The 19,986-nt window shown below is 40.1% G+C and overlaps 1 protein-coding gene across 19 annotated transcripts in view; it reads left to right on the top strand.

The window, feature by feature from the left end:
• Positions 1 to 19,986, top strand: part of TENM2 (teneurin transmembrane protein 2) — a 629,416-nt gene that overhangs the window by 580,491 nt on the left and 28,939 nt on the right. For all 19 annotated transcript variants that reach the window (XM_071814801.1, XM_071814803.1, XM_071814804.1 and 16 more), the window contains 7 exons: positions 153 to 299; positions 11,083 to 11,293; positions 12,262 to 12,381; positions 13,909 to 14,170; positions 14,807 to 15,074; positions 16,220 to 16,363; positions 17,773 to 18,022. In XM_071814801.1, the coding sequence (XP_071670902.1) occupies positions 153 to 299; positions 11,083 to 11,293; positions 12,262 to 12,381; positions 13,909 to 14,170; positions 14,807 to 15,074; positions 16,220 to 16,363; positions 17,773 to 18,022 (1,402 nt within the window). The remainder of the gene's footprint in view (positions 1 to 152; positions 300 to 11,082; positions 11,294 to 12,261; positions 12,382 to 13,908; positions 14,171 to 14,806; positions 15,075 to 16,219; positions 16,364 to 17,772; positions 18,023 to 19,986) is intronic.

A 19,986-nucleotide genomic window follows, 5' to 3' on the forward strand; every position in this document is an offset into this window, starting at 1 on the left:
CCTCCACCCCAGGGCTGTGGCTCTGGGCCAGGAGAGCGTTTGTCCCATCAGCAGGATCGAGCTTTTTTGTCTGCACAGTAATATTGTCACACGTCTGAGTGGCGGTGCGAGGGAGTGTGTCTTGTGCTTACCTTCTCCATTTCTCCAACCAGATGGCTGCCCTGATCTGTGCAATGGCAACGGGCGATGCACGCTGGGTCAGAACAGCTGGCAGTGTGTCTGCCAGAGCGGCTGGAGGGGGCCTGGATGCAACGTTGCCATGGAAACCGCCTGTGCCGATAACAAGGATAATGAGGGAGGTGAGCAAAACTCTTTCAATTCCCAGTCCCTAAAGAACAGAGGGTTATACGCGCTTTCTTCTGAGTCATTTTCCTTCAGAAAGACTTTGGCTGTCATTGTTGTCAAGCGAGGGTGTCACATTGCTTTTGAAACAAATGAGACTGGGCGAGCTGTGGAGTCGTGCAGAGACGTGGTGACCCCCAACGCCTGCTCAGCACTGACAGACCCAGTCCCGCTCCACGTCCCACTGACGCCCATGGTGGAGAGCATGGCCCAGCAGACCAGAACGTTTTCCTCGGGCTCTTGGCGCATGTGAGGTGCAGAACAACTCGCTGTGCCTGTGTGCACAAGCGGGGCGGCTGACTGAGCAGGACATTTAGCAAGATGTTTTCTGCTCTGTGCTGGAGGCCAGGGTCGTGCTCTCATGTACATAACCTGTGTAAGTGGTTGTAGTCACTGTCAGACGGCACAGCTCGTGTGCCAGGCGTCAAAGGGCTGAGTGAGCTGCCTGAACAGTCAGATGTGGTATGGCTCTGAGATCCTAGTTCAATTTTCCCCCTCCTTTATCAGGAATTTCCCCTATTAAATATAGAATTTGTGTTCTGTGTTAACCTTCAGAGGTAAAACCTATCTGGTTTTGTAGAGCCTTCCATGGTATATTAGGCTGTGCTGAGCTGAAAGCAGTTCTGAGAAGTTCTAAATAAAATTGCTCAATCTGTCTCCTTCATTTGAAGTAGCCTTCTTATACTTTCCATTACAATGTCCTTAGCAAGTCAACTAGATTCTTTTTCACTTAGTTCTGCTCTTCATTTAAAGTCAAACATCAAACACAGCTTTGAGACTCCTTCACTTCTCTTTGGCCAATAATTACTCTAAAGAGTGAATCTATTTTTTGCTGATTAATAAATGTTTTACTCACAGCATTTCCTAAAACTGCAAAGAAACATTTGGCATACTGGAGTGTCTGCTTCTAGGGCAAAATTGTCATTAAGTGCTTTTATTTTATGTAAAATTTCAAGGTGTAGAAATTTTTCATAGGTCCTAAACTGAGGAACAGGTATATTTGGTTTTGATTACATGATATAAACCATATCTGAATATCATCCCCTAATTTTAATCTGTAAATCCTCTGTTAGTTCCTTGGTTTCACATGTGATCAGTCCTTACAGAAATATTTTGGAAGAGCTGGAGATGATTCAGTTTCAGAAAAATGGAACTTATTTTATAGCTGTTATGGAATTGTAAAGAGTAGAATCTAACTGCCAAATAACATTAGTGCACATTTAACTATACAACAGAACCCAAGATGCTTGTGTTAAGATTCACTGTAAGAAACTAAAAGGTGGATTTGTTGCGTTTGTAGTTTTTACAGGCTTTGAAGGAAAAATTGAAAATGGATGTATCATTAGATTTTCCTCAAGGCAAGACATGCGTTTGGGAAAATTGTTACAAATACTGGAATAAGATGTTTACTTATGCAAGACAATATTCTGCACTTGTAAAACAGGCAAATGGGGAAAAATGGCCACTGAAAAGACCATTCAGCTGTTCCTCTCACTTTAAAATTGCAGAATTCTGACACTTAGTTCATGGAAGGCAAATAGCAGTTCACTGAAGGCAAAGAATACATAGAATAAATATGCCACACAACAGACATATAATATTAATCAGCATTACCATGGAAGTTGCATTGTTTCTGGTTTACCATAGGTGAGCCTGAAAGAAAAAGAAGGACAAAGATGAGAACTCTTCAGACATTCTCAGTGCTTGCGGGTTGAAGTTGGATTTTACCAAAGGCAGAGAGATTACTACTCATTGTTTTGTGTGGGAATGCAGATAGTTTGAAAATCTATGCCTGTTCAAGGTCTAAACAACCTGAAAAGCCCATCTGAACCACACATTTTCACACAGGCATTTTATGATGAAGGCAGAAATGAAGCTCTTGTCTTGGGACCCGTAGCTCAGTACTTTAATCTGAGGATCATTATTATTCTTTAGTAGTCTCATCCTTATTACATTTCTGTAGGGTTCTCTAAGGGAGCTGAGGCGATGTTCAGCACCTGTTCAGCTGGCTGTTCCTCCACATATTTGCAAGGTGTATCTGGAAAACCGAACAGACAAACCCCTTGGTTCAGCCGGGCTGTGTTTGGTACATGGTATGGGTGGCACAGGCTGACTTACCCCGGGCTTGTAGCACTGAAGTTCTCCGCTGTCTCTCATGTCATGGGGATTTTTACTGTTTCAGTTTCCTTAACTATATATTGTGTTTCAGATTTTTTTGGATGGCACAGGGTCCTTTCCAGTGTGTGCTGTAAGGACAGAGTCATTGTCATTCCCATCAGTTTGTCAAATTGTTAGTCACAAGAGCTACAACAAAACTCAAACCTGAACATAATGTTAATCACTTAGTATCTTACAGTTCTGCGTTTGCCTTAAGCTGTACTACTCTATGTGTCTCATTGACTGCACATCTGGCCAAGAACTTGTCCTGTGAGCTATGTGTTTATTAAAGCTACCCCAGGCAGGCCACAGGAGTGTGCAGGAATGGCGAGGAAGGAAGGGAGGTGTCCTGTGTGCTTCAGGATGCACCTGTGTAATTGTGACTGTTCATATAAAGCAACAAATAAAATAAAGTTTTCTCTTTAGACAAAACTGAAAAAATGTACTGTGGGAATCAATGTTAAAGATTCAGCCTAGTTACCAGAACGCCAAGTTTCACATAAAACACAAGACTGATGAAAGTTAAAGAAATCACCTCTCCTCCCAGTCACTCTCTTCATTTGAAACTCAGCTGAGTTTGTTTGCAACAAAAAGTTGAAGTCATTTGCTGCTCCATTACCAACATTGCTCTGTTAACATAAGCAAGTAGTTCTGGAGTAGTTCTGAAGATGCAAGCTGTTCTTTCAAAAGGCAGTAGGGTAGCTAAAAACAAACAGACAAACCAACCAGGTTTTTTGCCTAAACGAGATGTTTCTCTGGACAGCTCAGCCTCCGCCCTTTTCCGTTCATCTATTCCTGTTGTTAAAATACAGTTGCTTCAGTATGTCACTGAAATGCAACTATCATTTTCTGTCTTCCATTCTTCCCCACATGGCAGCAGATTTAACATATTTTGGTGCTCTCCTGCTGTTCAGCTATTCTTATTGCAATTGTATGTCACAATCAGATTCAAAGGCCTTAGGCCAAGTCTTCATTTCATGGATGTCAAGAAGAGCATTGCCACTGACTCCAAAGGGATTCCCATTTGTCCTGTTTTGTCTTATTATATGCCACAATACGAATTCCATACTATCGTTCAAAAAATATAAAAATGAAAGATTATACTTAATAATTTTTCAATTTTAGATTAATGCCCTTTAGTTAGTTTATTCCTAGAAGAGGCAGATGTGTCCCTGTCTTGTTGAGACTTACAAATCTTAATTTTAAATGAGATGTCAGTGTGTATTACTCACATAAATAAAACAGAATTCCAGAGCAGAGAGAGCAAAGAGTGTCCAGAGCTGTTTCTCCTCTCAGAGCTGTTCAGGTAGAGCTTTGCCAGGTGGCACCGGCAAATTCACCTGTGTTTGTCCTTACTATCGCATGTGCAATCTAGATATGGGCTTAACTGGGTGTTCGTTATGAACCTGTCTAGTGTTGCAATGCAGCATGGGCTACTTGGCTGAAAAAGCTTGCAAGCCTCTTATTTCATTATTTATTTGTCTATTTATTTCTCTGTCTATTTATGTGTTTATTTTTAAGGAGGAAACTGAAAGGTAAGGGTTTTCTGGCATTGACTCACTTTTAAGATCTTTTTTTAATTGGAAAACACTTCTTTTTTTACAAAATGTTTGGATTACATAATTTACTTACTGTGGCCACTTCTAAATCTAATCCCTTTCCTTGATCAGTCCCTCAGTAGTCTAATAGTTACTAAGCATCTTTTGGAGGGATTAGAAATAGCTTTCTGTTATGACGTATACTTGTGATTACAATATATCATCCCCCCATAGACATGCACAACCCTTTTAATTCACCATGGATTTATTTTAGGAAATTAGGGGATTAGAAATTATATTTTGAGGAATGGGAGAAGGTACATTACTTTTAAAGTTCATCTTTCTTTCAACATATTGCATAAGGAAGCCAGTAGAGGGGATATTTTTACCCATCTTTTTACAGTAACTATTTTATAATATTTTAGTTCTTAAATTGCAAAATGCTTTTAGTGTCTTGGAACAGTCTTTATAAATAGTGTATGTTTAACTAGATTTCACTTCAGACCTTACAATGCTTCCAAGTAAAATGGACAATGAAATGCGGAGCATACATCATATTTCTTTTCTAAAGAATATTTTTACTCTGTGTTGGACGCAGTTGGTACCCAGAGCTCATGTTTGAGGCGCCTTCCTCCTGAACTCTGTGGGATTAATGGGAGAGGTATGTAAGAACTCTGGGCTCTGCAGAAGCAGCCCTGGCAGGAGTCCTGGATCACCCACTGGGATCGCTCTTTCCAGGCCTTTCTTTTCCTTCTTTCTGTCTTCTCCCACCTTTTGCATCCTTTCAGACTTACTCTGCTCATATTTTTAATTTTTATTGACAGGAAAGGCAGCTAAATGATGTAAGCTGTGAGAAAGAAAAACAGATAATGACCAAAATTTTGCTAAATTGGTTTATTTCAGATCTGATCAGGAGGGAGAGGGCAGGTCCATGTGGGTCAAAAATTTAAGAAAAAAAAAGAAGCTTTAATTCAATCACTGCTTATGTCACTTCACAGATCACATTCCTCCTCAAAATATAATTATCTAGTCTCTAAAATGGGGTGAGGAAGGAAGGGAAGCAAGCTGTAGCAGTATAGAGTACTGAGCTAAATAGAATGAGGAATACCTTGTTTGTTATGCAAAGTGAGACATTCTTCTTAAAATACATTTTAATTTATTTCCCCTTGGCTTTCCAAAGAGAGTTTTGCATATCTCAGAAGGCAAATTTTGCCCTTCAGTTTATTACTATATAGCTGTAACCTCACCAAGAAATACAGTTGGTGGTAATTCTGTTTGGCACAATACATTAAAGATAATGAATGAGAGAAAGCCGGCTATCTGCTCCAGTACGAATTCTCTTCAATTCACGAGCAAAATACATTTCTAGAGAAGTTCACCATCAGGACAGTGCACTTGACTGATTGAAAGGCTGTTTATTTGAGTTGTCTAAGAAAACTCATCTCTGAAATTAGACAGAAAGAAAATAGAAAGAAAAGTGTCTTCCTGCAATAAACATTTAGAAAAAAATTGCTTTTAGAAAATTACAAATCCTGTGACTTGATACTGCATCAGGCTCGTGACATTTAAGATAATACAAGTATTTCACAGCACAAAAGCAAATCATGTAATTTAGCTTGCCTCAACAAGCATTGCCTCAGCAGGGGTCTCTAATTCAGCACAGACAAAAGATTTTATGAAGTTCTCAATATAAATACCCAGAATACTCTTGGCACAGAAAATATCTTCCCAGAGCCTGTACAATAGTCAGTTTTGGAACATTAAATGTAATCAGTAGTTGAAATCTATTGCGGATAGGGGCCAGAGTGAGTTATGTAGACTCGAGTATAAAATCTGTATCAGAACTAGATATTATGTAGGTTGGACAAGAGCTGATGAGCGTGCTTGTGTGTGATTTTGTTAAAACTTCATGTCAGCCTCTAATCGCCTTTACACACATTAGCCAGCTTATCCTCATGCTGTCCCTCACGGGATATGTTACTACAATAACATGCTCTTACAACCCATGGAGAAGCAAAAGCAAGAAATTGAGTGACTGCAAATTCCGTGGTTTAAAAACTCAGTTGCTGCAGAGGTATCATGTGCACGCTGGAACTGAGTGAACTTGGTTTTTTTTAAAGATGGTTTTAATCTCGGCGCTCTCATGGTCATCTCTGCTCTAAGCGATGTGTGGTTTGAAGTTGGACCAGCAATAACCGGGGGTACGCAGGGGTTCGTTCTGAAGGACCAAGACGCACCCGGCGCGTAGCCGGAGCTGCACCCACAGCAGCTCCATGCAGCTGCTGCTCTTGGGGGATGAGGCTTCTCCCACGGGGCAGCACAGGCATCCTGGGTGGGCCAGGGACCTGCAGATGTTACTCTACCAATGTCATGCTCCAGCGTATTTTAAAAACATCATTAGGGAGCTTTTCAGGCATTCAGAGTCATATCTGGCATATACAGAAGCCAGGTTTATTCTACTTTACCACAATTTACAATCCAAGTTTTCCTGAAAGCTGCATTTAAGTTTACAGTTTGAAAATACTCTGTTGTGCTCGCAATGAGTTATAAAAAACAGTGGCATAATGAGTATCCTGGCAGTTTACTGAGAGGCTTTCCAGCTTGGCTAATTGCAGAACAGGGCTGGAACGGGATTGGAAGCATTTCCTTCCTTGTCAGCACCAGGACCTTCTGCGGAATTACTCTGAGTGATGTATGCCAACATAGCTAACAGTCACTAGATCAAACTACAAAAGTGAAAATTTGGGTTAAATATTAGATAAAACTTGCTGGTAGTAAGATGTACTGGGCTGTGGAATGGCCTGACTGTGGAAACAGCGCTGCATGCGGTTTTAGAGCTCAATTAAAATATTTCTGTGTTGGCAGAGAGAAGGCCAACTCTTTTGATAATCTGATAGAGCATCTCTAATTCTTTCACCTTGGGTATATTAATACTACACATAATTAAAATCAGATCATGATAAATTAACTAATTTGCCCTTAGAGTGATCAAAGGCCCTTTTGCCCTCAGGATTCATAGTAGCTGCTGTTCCCACTCTCCCCCCCACCTCCATTTTAATCATCAGTCTGAAATGTTTATTGGAAAAAGAAAAATTTCCAGGAATTATGCTCTGAAAGCCACCAGCTGCTGAAGCTAGTGAAGGGTAAGGATGCCCTCTACTGAGCTGTGTGCAGGACTTCTGGTTTGGAAACAGCATTGTCCCCTGCTGGGTACAGAGGCATTTTCTGAAGCAGCTGGATGTGAGGGCAAAGTTGAGTCATTCCAACGTGCATCATGAATTGGACCTGAAAAAACCTGCAAGTATTTGATGAAGAGTGGAAATTAAGGATAATTTACTCATAGGAGTTCAAAAAACAATAGATCAAGCCTCAGCTTCCCAAAGAAAGGTGTAACACAACTCTGGAATCCAGTCACCTGAATGTGACAAGATACATATTCGCTGCTGAAGGAAAACAGATGATGAGAGTGTCTAAATACATCAGCAGTAAAATATATCACTATTTCTGCTCAGTTTTTTTTTTAGGCCTTGTAATGATGTTCAAGGGGAACACAATAATAAGATGATCTGAAAATATGGTGCATCAGTAGATTATTTTACTTACATGTAATACTTCAAGAGGAATACCATATCCCTTGATTCGTTTCTGAAAAGATTTGAGAATCCAGAAGAATGAAGAACAGCAATGGAGAACTAATCCTATGCTGCCAGTTTAAATCAGATCAGAATTTTCTATTTTGTTCTTCTCCGTTAAGGCCACGTCAGGACTTCTCTTGGTCTCAGGTTGTTGGAGGAGGTTCAGCGCCATCTGAACTCCCTCTGCAGTCTCTCCCCTTTAGCAGACAGAGTTTCAGAGAGCTGCGAACTGGCCACTTCCAACTCAGACGTGTGTGCTGTGTAAAGCAGCAGTATCTTGGTGAGGCTAATGGGGAGGTTTTTGTCATTGGATTAACCACATAAATAATTCAGTGTGCCTGAGGAAATCTGGAAGACGACAAGCTCTGAAATATATATTAAAAACAAAGTACTGAATTCTAATTAAAATTCATGCTTATGGCAGAGTTTTCTCTTACAGAAGGTACAATTTTTCTAGCCCTTGTTTTAATCAACTGAGGCTAATGTTTCTCTAGCAATTTGCTTCATATATAGTGGTACAATATGGCTGGAGAAATGGGCCGATAGGAACCTCATGCAATGCAAGGTCCTGCACCTGGGGAAGCAGAATCACATGTACAAACGTGTGCTGGGAAACACTTTTTATCACGAGGGCTACTGAGCACTGGAGCAGGTTGCCCAGGGAGGTTGTGGAGTCTCTGTCCTTGGAGATTTTCAAAAGCTGTCTAGGCATGCTCCTGGGCAATTGGTTTTTGATAGCCTTGCTTGAGCACGGGGGGTTGGAACAAATACCTCCAGAGGTCCCTGCCAACCTCAGCCGTTCTGTGATAATACATCCAGATAGCAAATTAGGTAAACGTGAACTAGCAACAAATATATTCTGACAGTAATCAATGCTCTTCATACATAGAATCAGAGATTTCAGAGCAGCAAAATAACAGCAGCAATGCATTGATGAATGTGGACAGCAGAGCAGTGCACAAGCCTCTGACAGCAGTGCCCAGGCTCTGGCTGCATATGCTGAGCAGATCCAGACCTCGGGTCTGCCCTTGCAACAGGCTGGATCAACTAGTTGGCATAAGGTAAAAATACCCTAACTCCTGAGTCCTGCCATCTGGGAATAAATTAGTGCAAGGGAATACAGCCATATATTATAAGTAATAATGTTCCCAAAAAGTCATGTGTATATTTATGTAACGGTATATGCCTGTCTTTTTGAAATATTCTGGAAAGCATCTGAAAGTGTGCAAGTCTGAATTCACATAACTGCATTTAAACCTTCCAACGTGAAAGGAATCACACATAGATTTCTCCCCGGTATCAAATGGAGATGTTTCTAGCCTCCCAGGTCGTGAACTGGCAATTCAGAGCAGTTTGATTGCCTGCTTGATTGTTTGTGAGATAACGGTGAGATTGGCAGTGACAGGGTAATTTACTGAAGATTGCAATGTCAGACTATATCCAAGGGGGCTTGCGAGCATAAAGATGTGATTCGCATGACTGACAGGATGCTGAGAGATGGATATGCCAATTGAAAGTTCATGGTGTCATCACAAGTGTTCGGTCACAGCAGCCCGAAGTCTGCTGCGTGATGAAGTCATTACAGACGTAACATCTGCTCAATGCACACCTCTAAAAAGGTTTAGCAAAAAAAATATGATGCAGCTTGAAGAGGTAAATGTAAATTTGTCGAAGGGAGCAAATTATATCCTGTGTGTTGCTTCCGTTATTTGTAATGTGTTGATAGGATTCTCTTGACTGGCAGTCATCTGAATAAAAGCACTGAGCGGGCTAACCAGCGGGCAGCTTTCCGTTCCTAGCTGTGGAGGTGCCACAAACCGAGACAGAGCGCAGGACGCTGAGAAAACGTTCTCAGAGCTTAACAGGAAAACCACCTTGGGTTATAATCTGAAGCTAATGGTGTCCTTATGACGATTATAGAAAGTGGGTGGAAAATGGACTGTAGCAAAAAAAAAAAAAAAAAAAAAATAAAAAAAAAGTCCTACCGCCAGATTGGAAAGGATTTCAAGATGGATGGGGCTCTTAATGTGAATAGGCGACTGACCTTAAAGCAATATATAGCTCTTGCAACAAGGTGGTTTGTCTAACTTGAATTTCCGTACAGGGCTGAATGAAACATTGTCAGCATACCTTGGCAATTTTGGTTTTAAATCAGAAAGGGTCATTTCAGGCACATGCAGTCTGTTGGAAGTACAAAGCTAATTGTAAAATAAGAGAGCTTTTTGTAGATTTGGGGTTGGATTGGTTTTTTTCTTTCGTTGTTTTTCCAGTTGTCTCTCTGTAGGGTAGTGTTGGTCTGTTGTGCACATGAAGATCTTGATAATACATGAGTCATGATCTTACTCTAAGGTCAATTATAACCTACTGGAATGTTCTCTCTTGTGTATATGATATTAAGTGTGATCCCAGGCCATATTTGTATTCAAAAATCAGATTAATATGCCTTTGGAAGGCTCTGAAACTTTACAGACCTAAGTACATTGCAGATTGAATGCCTGATTCTTGCTAGAGTAGATGAATGTTTCTAAGTTGTTAGAGATTATAATATTTTAAAGTAAATGGTTATTAAGTTCTAAATTACAGTAGAACTCCATTGAGAGAATATATTTCAGATAAATGATGATACCAAAGGAAAGAATGATGCTGTAAGTTGTTACCGTATACGCTAAAAGTAGTCAGTTGTGATTTATCTAACTATGCAGATCGATCTCCCCATTGATGGCATTTTAATTTCTGGTGTTTAAATTCTAGTTTTTCTTCTAAATACTTCTTAAGAAATATTCTTGATGGACAACCTAATAGGTAATATGATGACTGAACCAAACAGCGTTGAGCCTCCCTTATCCAAGCATGCGGACAGGTTCTGATTCAAATATCTATGGGAGATGGGAGGCCCTGCAGCATTTCCCTATGAATTGCCAAAATGGGTACAATGTAGGTTTTTTTTCACTTAGGTAATGATAACTTATGCTGTCATCCCCCTCTCTTACCCTCATCTCCCCAGACAGAATAAATTAAATCAAACACCACAATTCTCAAGACTTTTATAGCCCACCAAGGACATGTAAAAACTCCGTAAAACAGTTGGAAGTATTTCAAATAAATAAATAAATCTATAACTAGAAATCCTGTACTCCTTCTGCTATTCCTACTTTCTAATTTCAGCCTCTTTGGGATTGATTCTCCTCTAACACTGGTTTAAATTAGTAGTTGCAGTAATGGTGTTTAACCAAGATACTTGAGAAAGTCTCATCCTCATGGCATCATTGGTTCAGTTACCAGTTGTACGACGCTGAGATGTTCTGAAGAGTAAGCACTCGCGTTTTTTCCAGTGCCTCAGGATGTCCGTGAGACATTGTTGGTCGGTAGGTCTGTGCAGCAGGGTGAACTTGATGACTCCTCCCTTTCAGATGGGCTGGTCGACTGCCTGGACCCCGACTGCTGCCTCCAGACCACCTGCCAGAACAGCCTCCTGTGCCGGGGCTCGCGGGACCCGCTGGACGTCATCCAGCAGAGCCACGCTGGGTCACCTGCCGTCAAGTCCTTCTATGACCGAATCAAGCTCTTGGTGGGGAAGGACAGCACTCACATCATTCCGGGGGAAAACCCCTTCAACAGCAGGTAGCGGCTGTAAATGTGATGCTGTATCTGTGCGGTTGCGTGTTGTGGGAAGAGTTCTCCCGAATATTTTATTTATGTTTTAACATGAGACGCCGCTTTTGGGTGCTTCATGTGTTTGTATCTCAGGCATCATTCCCACTGAGGTGCTCTGTGGCAATTTACAATGTGGCCTTGATTATATAACGCTGAGTTTTCTTAGCATTTTATCATATTGGCAACACCTGGAAGATTCCTTCCATGCAGTACAAGCTTCTGAGGTTTATATTTTATGAAGACAGCAATCTAGAACAAGGGAAAATGCAAACTGGTTTCCAGTTAGAAAGAGATTGAGGAATAACCCATCTTCATCACCTTCATTCACATCAACTTTGCTTAACCTGTTGGCTAAGAAAACTCTTATTTTCTCAGTCCATAAAGCTGAACTTAAAACAAAATCATTTCTCCTGTTGACAAAGTGTAAAGCAAGGATTACAAATCAGGACCAAAGGCAGTGTACAAAAATGAGTCACTCCCTAACATGGAAAATTGGTTGTGTTAAACAGAGGTATGTCATTACAGTGTGTTTTTAAAGTGTACGAGGCATCCACAGACACGCTGTTGTACCCAGTGAGGTTTTTAGAAATGCCCAATCATCGTTTCAGTGGCACTTCAGGGTCACAGTCCTGGCCTGGCTGAATGGGAGGCAGTTTCTACTCTGCAAAGCCTCGTTAGACAATGAGGCAAAGCCTCGTTAGACAAGGAAGGCACTAACTCCCATTCTGTATGCACAGACCCCACTGCAGAGATAAGCATTTTCTTGATTGAAGTATATAGAGAGAGCTGGGCAATTTTGTGGTTTCCTCAAAAAACTTCGGAGTAAATTGGATTTAGAGTAAATGAGGCACAAGTGTTCCATTACTCAGTTCATAAACAAGGTAACTTTGCTTTTGTAACTAACTTTGATACCTTTACTTATCTTTCTTTTTCAGTCTTGTGTCTCTCATAAGAGGCCAAGTGGTGACTACAGATGGAACTCCTCTAGTTGGGGTCAACGTGTCGTTTGTCAAGTATCCGAAGTACGGCTATACCATCACTCGTCAGGATGGCACGTGAGTTTGTTTGCTTCATTGAGCACCTATTTCATATGTAGTATCTTTGCTGATTAACAGATGGTGTGATCTAATGGAACCATGTGGTATCATGTATTGCATTCCTCCCAGGGCAAAGAGCTATTAAGTAAACACAAAAGTAATTTTTCACGTGGCATTTTGAATACTAACTGCAAGTAAATATGAAAAGACTGACTTCTCATAATAACATGTTGGCAGGCAGACTCCTTTCAAATAAATTGTTCTGTGTCTATGAAAACATTTGTGGGACTACAGTAATATCCAGCTGAGACCAGAAATATTTTCTTTTTCAAAATGCAAGGCAGGCTAACCCTGCTAGGGGAAAAAAAATAAAAATAAAAAAATAGTATCATTATAGGATAGTCTGTTTTGTTAAAAGTTCCCTTCTGCCTCTCTTTCCTTTTGAAGATCCACTATCTTTTGAGTTTCTTCAGGGTAGAATGTAATCAAAAGATTCTAATTGAATATATTTAGACAAGTTCCTGCTGTGCAAAAAAGTGTTTTTCCCCCCTTGTACTGGCTGATTTGAAATGCACACAAATTCAGATAAACAAAAATCAATGTGTTGTGGTTTATCTAGTTTACTGGCTGTGGTAACTAGAACAGTATATCTGTAGTGCATACATTATAAACGTTTGCCATTTTCTCTTCATCTTGCATGCCAACATTTGAACTGAAATAATGAGTCAACGGAACTGTAGGGAGTATTTCATTTCCACATTTCCCAGAATACTATTCTGTTATAATAAAAGTATAATGTTGTTGATTTCAGTGGTTTAATACTACAGTAAATGGTAGAGCTGAACTATATTTAGATCTGAATGGATTATTGAAGTCATTGAGTAATTTGTTAGGCTGACAGCATTTTCATGAAGCAACTGATATCTACTTCTGTTGTCAGAACAGCCTAGAAGTATTTTACTCATTTAGGCCAGATTTCAAAATGCCTGCACAGTTCCACATTACTGCTATGATCATGTAGGGGGTTGGGAGTAAATACCCGGTCTCTCAGAAAAATGGTCCATCAGTTATGCTGGAGATAGGAATTTTTATCATATTTGTAGAGCACAAATGGGAAAACTTTTCTTTATTATTGTCTCACTGTCCTGTGTCACATTCTGTGCCTGCAAGACAGCATCTTTTAGGAAAGGGATAATTCACTGTCCAGCTCAGTATGAACTTGGCTTCTCTGCTGATTTGATAACATATATAAAGATGACTTGTAATAATAACTGTGGTGGTTTGTTTGCTGGGTATTTTTCAGTTATTTAATGCAGATTTTATAATATGGAGGAACAAGGTTCGTCCAAGTAACTTCAAAGCATTGCTTGTCTTGGCTGGATTTCAGTTGTCTAATTGCCAGAGGTTCACATCCTATTACTGATTGATTGAAGCATGACACTAAAAGTATACCTATAAGTATACCTGTGTACCTGCCTCACAAGCCAGGAATGCTACAACTGGAATTATTCAGTCTCGTCACTTCTAAAGCCCACGTTTTTCTAGGTTTGACTTGGTTGCAAATGGCGGAGCATCCCTCACCTTGCACTTTGAACGGGCCCCATTCATGAGTCAGGAAAGGACAGTGTGGCTGCCGTGGAACAGCTTCTATGCCATGGACACGCTTGTGATGAAGACAGAAGAGAACTCCATTCCCAGCTGCGATCTCAGTGGGTTTGTCCGTCCTGACCCAGTCATCATTTCTTCACCACTTTCAACTTTCTTCAGTGATGCTCCTGGTCGGAATCCCATTGTACCAGAAACCCAGGTAAGAACACTGGGAGTGCAAGGGATATAGAAATCAGCAGTCAGATGCTCGTGCTGACCTGAGCACTTACCACAGAGTCACCATTTGTCCCCTGGAATTGCTCTAGCAAATGCCTCTGTAGAGTCGCATTCGTTCTGACAGATAGCAGGTTTTCTAATGAGGTCTGCAGGAGATATCCTAGGTTTATGTCACCCAGACACATTTATCTTTGCCTACCTTGCACCTTCTCATTATCATACAATATATCAAGTATATCTCTCTATTTCAGTTGACAGCTTAGGTGTTTGAGGAGAATTTTGCACAGGCTTGGTGTGTGCTGTGTACCGCAGGCTGTTTTCTTGTATGTTTTTTAGGATAAAGGAAAACTCTACTAGTACCATTGTTTCACTGCTTTATTGAGGTAGTCTTTATCCTAGCTGTTAGTGGTTCCTATCACTGTATTTCTTATGTTCCCCTTGCATGTAACTTGCAGTAAAAATACTTATTTTCACAAACAAACATCAGTCACTGCACTGATTTGAGAATAACCATTCCCAGTAGTAGAAAGTCATAAGTTCATAAAAATACGCCAAGAGATATTCTTCTAAACAAATAATAAAGCACTGATATAAAATGTTTGATCTTTTTCCTGTTCAGGTTCTTCATGAAGAAATTGAGATCCCTGGCTCTAGTATAAAGCTCAACTACCTGAGTTCCCGCACTGCTGGATACAAATCCTTACTTAAGATCGCCATGACTCAGTCCCTTGTGCCGCTGAATCTAATCAAAGTTCATTTGATGGTAGCAGTAGAAGGGCATCTGTTTCAAAAATCATTTCAGGCCTCTCCCAACTTGGCGTATACATTTATCTGGGACAAAACAGATGCATATGGTCAGAAGGTTTATGGGTTGTCAGATGCTGTAGGTAAGTCAGCATATACAAGCTCCAAAACTTTCCAAATAACACCTGTAATTCTTAGTAAGAAAACTGCAAATATTTCTGATGGAGAGGCAAATATAAACTAAACAGTTCCTGTCGTTCCTGTCTTCCTGACACAAATTATCTTTGTATTATGGTTCTTTTTACACATTAAAGATAACATTCAGAAGGTCTAAACTCCATCAACATGCCTGTGTTCCCTGATCAGTAGGTGACTTAGTTTAGACCAGACAAAAAGCGACCACAGGAACGTAGGTGAAACCTAGTCCATCACTATGTTTTATTTTCTTTCAGTTAACAAATGAACCTCATGCTGGCCTGGGTGGCATTCTTCAGTGCATTTGGATTTTCATGCATGCCATTACTATAGCCTCTTGTGGTATAATACAGCTGAAATGAAGTGGTGTTTTTCTAGTACTGTTCAGTCTTGTAGTTTTATAACTATTTTTAGTTTACTTGGTTCCAGTGGGTGGGAAAAAGAGTGATTATCACAGTATTCTGAAGTTTGGACTTTCATTTGAGTATGAGAACAATTTTGATATAACAGTGCTAAAAATGGGCACCAGAGCTCTGCCAGTGTGAAAGAAAAATTAGTTTTTAAAATCTTGTTTATTTTCTATATTTTCTAAAATCTTCTTTGCTATTGCTTTTCTTTCTTACATTGTTGCATAGGATATTGTTTTCCTGAATAATGTTTACAGTGCATGTGTGCTTAAAAACACAGAGTTTTCACAGTTCCTTAGTATATGCTATGTAAAATGACCACACTAAATAAATGATGTGAACATCTGGCAAATTCAGACTTTGATCTTATCCTGTTATCTGATAGAACAATTTTATTATATTTTTAAAATTATATTTCTCACTCTCCTCTCACCAAACCAGTCACTTCCCAACACCAGCTATTCAAAGAGAAGTGATCAGATCCCTGCAGAGTACGTGTGAATGAAGTCTCAAATTTGTGTCTAGTCAAAGATCTGAATTTAATGTTGTAGAATAGAAGAGAGGAATATAATCAGTCCATCTTCTTGAGGGGCTTGGGGAACTGGAATGTTGAATGATTTTTATGTGCTCTGGATGTTTAATGCAGTGTTTGTTCAGCAGGTATATTAGATTTTACTTTATTTCAGTTTCTGTAGGTTTTGAATATGAGACTTGCCCCAGTCTCATTCTGTGGGAGAAGAGGACAGCACTGCTGCAAGGGTTTGAACTAGATCCTTCAAATTTAGGAGGATGGTCTTTGGATAAACATCATGTACTTAATGTCAAGAGTGGTGAGTTACGTAATTGCATGTTTTCTGTGCTATATGGAATTTTGTCTGTGAACACTTTTTATTTGTACTATATATACACTTTAAAAAATGCTCCACTCTTTTTATATCATCTTCATCTCAGTAAGGTATGGGAAATGTTTCAGTTGTCAGAGTTTTTCAACAATTGTTTACTCTTCTGCACAGCATGACTTTCTTCAAGTCCTAATCTTTATCCTCCATTCTGTTCTTCATTTATTCCCCTGCAATGTCTCCCTTCCTTCCTTCCCTGGTTTTCTGATACTAACCACACCCATTCCTGGTTCCTTTTGTTTGACCTTTTTCCCCTCTAATCAGCGATGGGGCTTAAAAGGAGTATGAGTTTCTAACGAGAGACTGAGTCTCATTTGTCTTCTTCTTTTGTCACCTGTTTGGTTTTTTCCTCACTTTGTCTACACATCCTAAGCTGATTGTTCATCCTCTTCGTATTTTACCAGAGGCTCTCAGGCAGTTGAATGATGGCGTATGTTTCATTTGATCCCTGTAAAGTGTTTTCTACAGCCTCCCTGCTCATCCCCACATTAACAAATTGCAAAGTATATTGTTGCTCAAGAAATTTAAAGTAGTGTTCAGAACAGGCAAGATCAGGCTCTTTGAAGACACGTAAAGTGCTGTGCAGCAGATCAAACACTGTTAGCATAGCCATGTGGATAGTGCACGATATTCTGTTGTCACCAGTGGGGAGCCAGTTACATTAGGATCGTACAACTGCATTGCCAAAGGAACATGAGGCTAAATATTTCTGACCAGATTTCTACAATCTTTAATGCGTTGAAAATGATCACTGTGTCCAAGAATCCACCAGTAGCTTCCCTCTTGCCTCCCAGCCCTGATCCTTGGCAGCCCTTCTAAGAGTTCCAGCTCTCTCCTACCTTTTCATTTGCTGTGCTGTCCTCTTCTCTGCCATCTCCATTTCTCATTTTCCATGAAAAAAAAGGGTGAAAGACTGAGAGGTGAAAAGAGAACAGTAAGGTTGGCACAAAATTCCAAACAAAGTGTAAGATAGGGAACTGGAGTGAGAGGATCCAGGGACACAAGCAAGGAATGTGTCTGCCGGTCAAGAAGACGGATAAAGCCTTGTGCCAGGCCAGAGAGCTGTATGGCAGTGTTTGCTCTCATAATGAATACCGGGGGACTCCGGGTTTATGTTTGAGTCTGTGCTTGTGTATGTGTGTAGTTTTTCAAGAGAATCTTCATTACACCTTTATTTTTACTACTGCAAAGCTCTTTCACTCTTTTTGCACCATCAAAGAGCCAAGTGCAGGAGTCATTTCAGGGTACAGCCCTTAACAGCAGCTGTTGAAAAGAGAACTACCTGAAGTCGCCTGCAATCATTGGCAGTAATAACCGCTTCTTCTCCTCTTTGTTATTAGGTATATTGCACAAAGGCAATGGAGAAAATCAGTTTCTAACTCAGCAGCCGGCTGTGATAACCAGCATTATGGGGAACGGGCGCCGAAGAAGCATATCCTGCCCTAGCTGCAACGGGCTGGCAGAAGGAAATAAGCTTTTGGCCCCTGTAGCACTTGCAGTGGGTATCGATGGAAGTCTCTTTGTTGGAGATTTTAACTATATTCGGCGTATCTTCCCATCCAGGAATGTTACTAGTATATTGGAGCTGAGGTAAGATGTTAGTCTTAGCACTTCATTTCTGTAGCCTGTGCTCAAATCAGCCTTTACCATTACTTTTTATAATTTTGTAAAACATTGTCACTTTCAACCTATTTAAATTCCAGTGGAGAAATGGGGCACAGAAATGCATAGTTCAAAATCTGTAGCTTATCAGAGCAATGACTATAGAGAAGGACTAAAGAGTGCAAACCAACGTGTACAAAAAGCACAAACCGTCTTCTTCTGTCTTGTTGGTGGTCATTTGATACAACCTCCCCTCAGTACTATACATCATTTAGTTTTGTCTGAAAACTCCAGAATGGACTGCCCTTAGGTACTGAGCCACAGAGAAAAGCAAAGGTGGAACAGCCTCACCAGGTCAGAAGGGAGGTTTTCCTGTCAATGGTTTTGGGAGCCACTTTCCCACTTCTTTCCCATGCTCATAAGTCTGTTTCTGTGGGTTGGCAAGTACAGTTAACATTGACATACAAAGTCACTTTGCATATTCAGCATTCTTTTTAAGATTGTATCTCTGTCCCCTCATCCTACGCCCCCTCCCGACAACATGAAGGTACGGTCACCTAATAGGGAAAGCATGAGTATAGAGTGTACCTCTTCACCCATTTCTGTTCCATCTCCTTTTTTCATTCTTCTAGGAGAGGCAAGAGCTGTTGCTTCAAACTGTAACTCATGTAACTGGACCTTACAGTTACAGCACTGTTGAGTATTTGCAGAAAAATGAGGAAAAATAGCTTGCATTGGCTATCTTCTCGTACTTCTGCAGCCCACTCAGGCGTTAGGATTAGTGCTCTTGTAAATGGGATATAGCTGCAAAGTTCATTGAGAGAATTTAGCTCATTAGCCTTTTTATTTTTTTAATGATATGGCCAATAACCAATTCCTCTTCTTCCACTGTATTTTCAGTTTTTAATTAGTGGGAGAAAGTGCAAAATAATTGGACTGTCAGAGAATAGGAGGCCTAGCTCTATTTTATTCCTCACTTCCATTCATGTCATTCTGTTGATGTCACTGTTGTGAATTCTGATTTGTAGAAAAGAGGATCCGATTCAGGACAATTCTACTCTGAAATAACTCTCTAACACTTACCTCGTGCACCATCAGCCTGCCTCATATTAAAAAAAAATCATAGGTCATCCAGTGCTTTCTGCTAGCAGCTCAGTATAAACCACAGAAGGTAGCTGGTATGGATGTGTGACCTGCTATAAATATTTATATCAAAATACACTATAACTCTGCGTTATAGAGAATATGATGATTTCTTTTCCTAATTTGTTCAGTTCTGTTTAGCTTTCTAGTAAATAGGACTGCAGCTTTACAGGTGAAGAGAAACATTTTCAAATTAGGATACTTAATATGAGGCATTTATATGCACCTCACTTCCTAATATCAGCCAGTGCCAAAGTTCTCTAGCACACCTGGTATTTGAAAGTGTTGTCTCCAAGTTTATAACAGTGTTAGCCTGGCTGCTTTGCCTTCCCTCTACCCAAGAGAGAGCTTGGGCTTTTCAGCATATGTGAGGGGAAAATGGGAAAGGACGTCAGTAAAGAACCTTTTATTTTATTTTCTTTTATGAAAGTCCATTTTCCATAGCATAGTTTCTTTAGGTTCTGTTAGAACTATTAGCAATGAACAATAAAGGTTTAGTTGTGTTGGACAGCTGCAAATGACTTGACACACAGATTATTAGGATTTGCAGTAATGTCTTTTGCCTCCCGTTCCTCTAAAGGGAATTCAGGTCCATTCCAGCAAACATCATCTATAGCAATAATTGTGACTCAGTGGTCGTCTTGAAATCTGTATGAGTTACATAGGTAAGAGTTTGAAGATTTGAGCCATTTAAGCACGAGCAAGAGCCAAGTCTTCAGCTAGTATTAAGTAGCTTGAATAAAGTTGCAAATAGTATGTCCCTAAGTATTAAAAACCACATACATCACTTCAGTTAGATTTCACAATGG

Source organism: Patagioenas fasciata, chromosome 14 (assembly GCF_037038585.1).
Source record: "Patagioenas fasciata isolate bPatFas1 chromosome 14, bPatFas1.hap1, whole genome shotgun sequence".
In the NCBI taxonomy this organism is placed as follows: Eukaryota; Metazoa; Chordata; class Aves; order Columbiformes; family Columbidae; genus Patagioenas; species Patagioenas fasciata.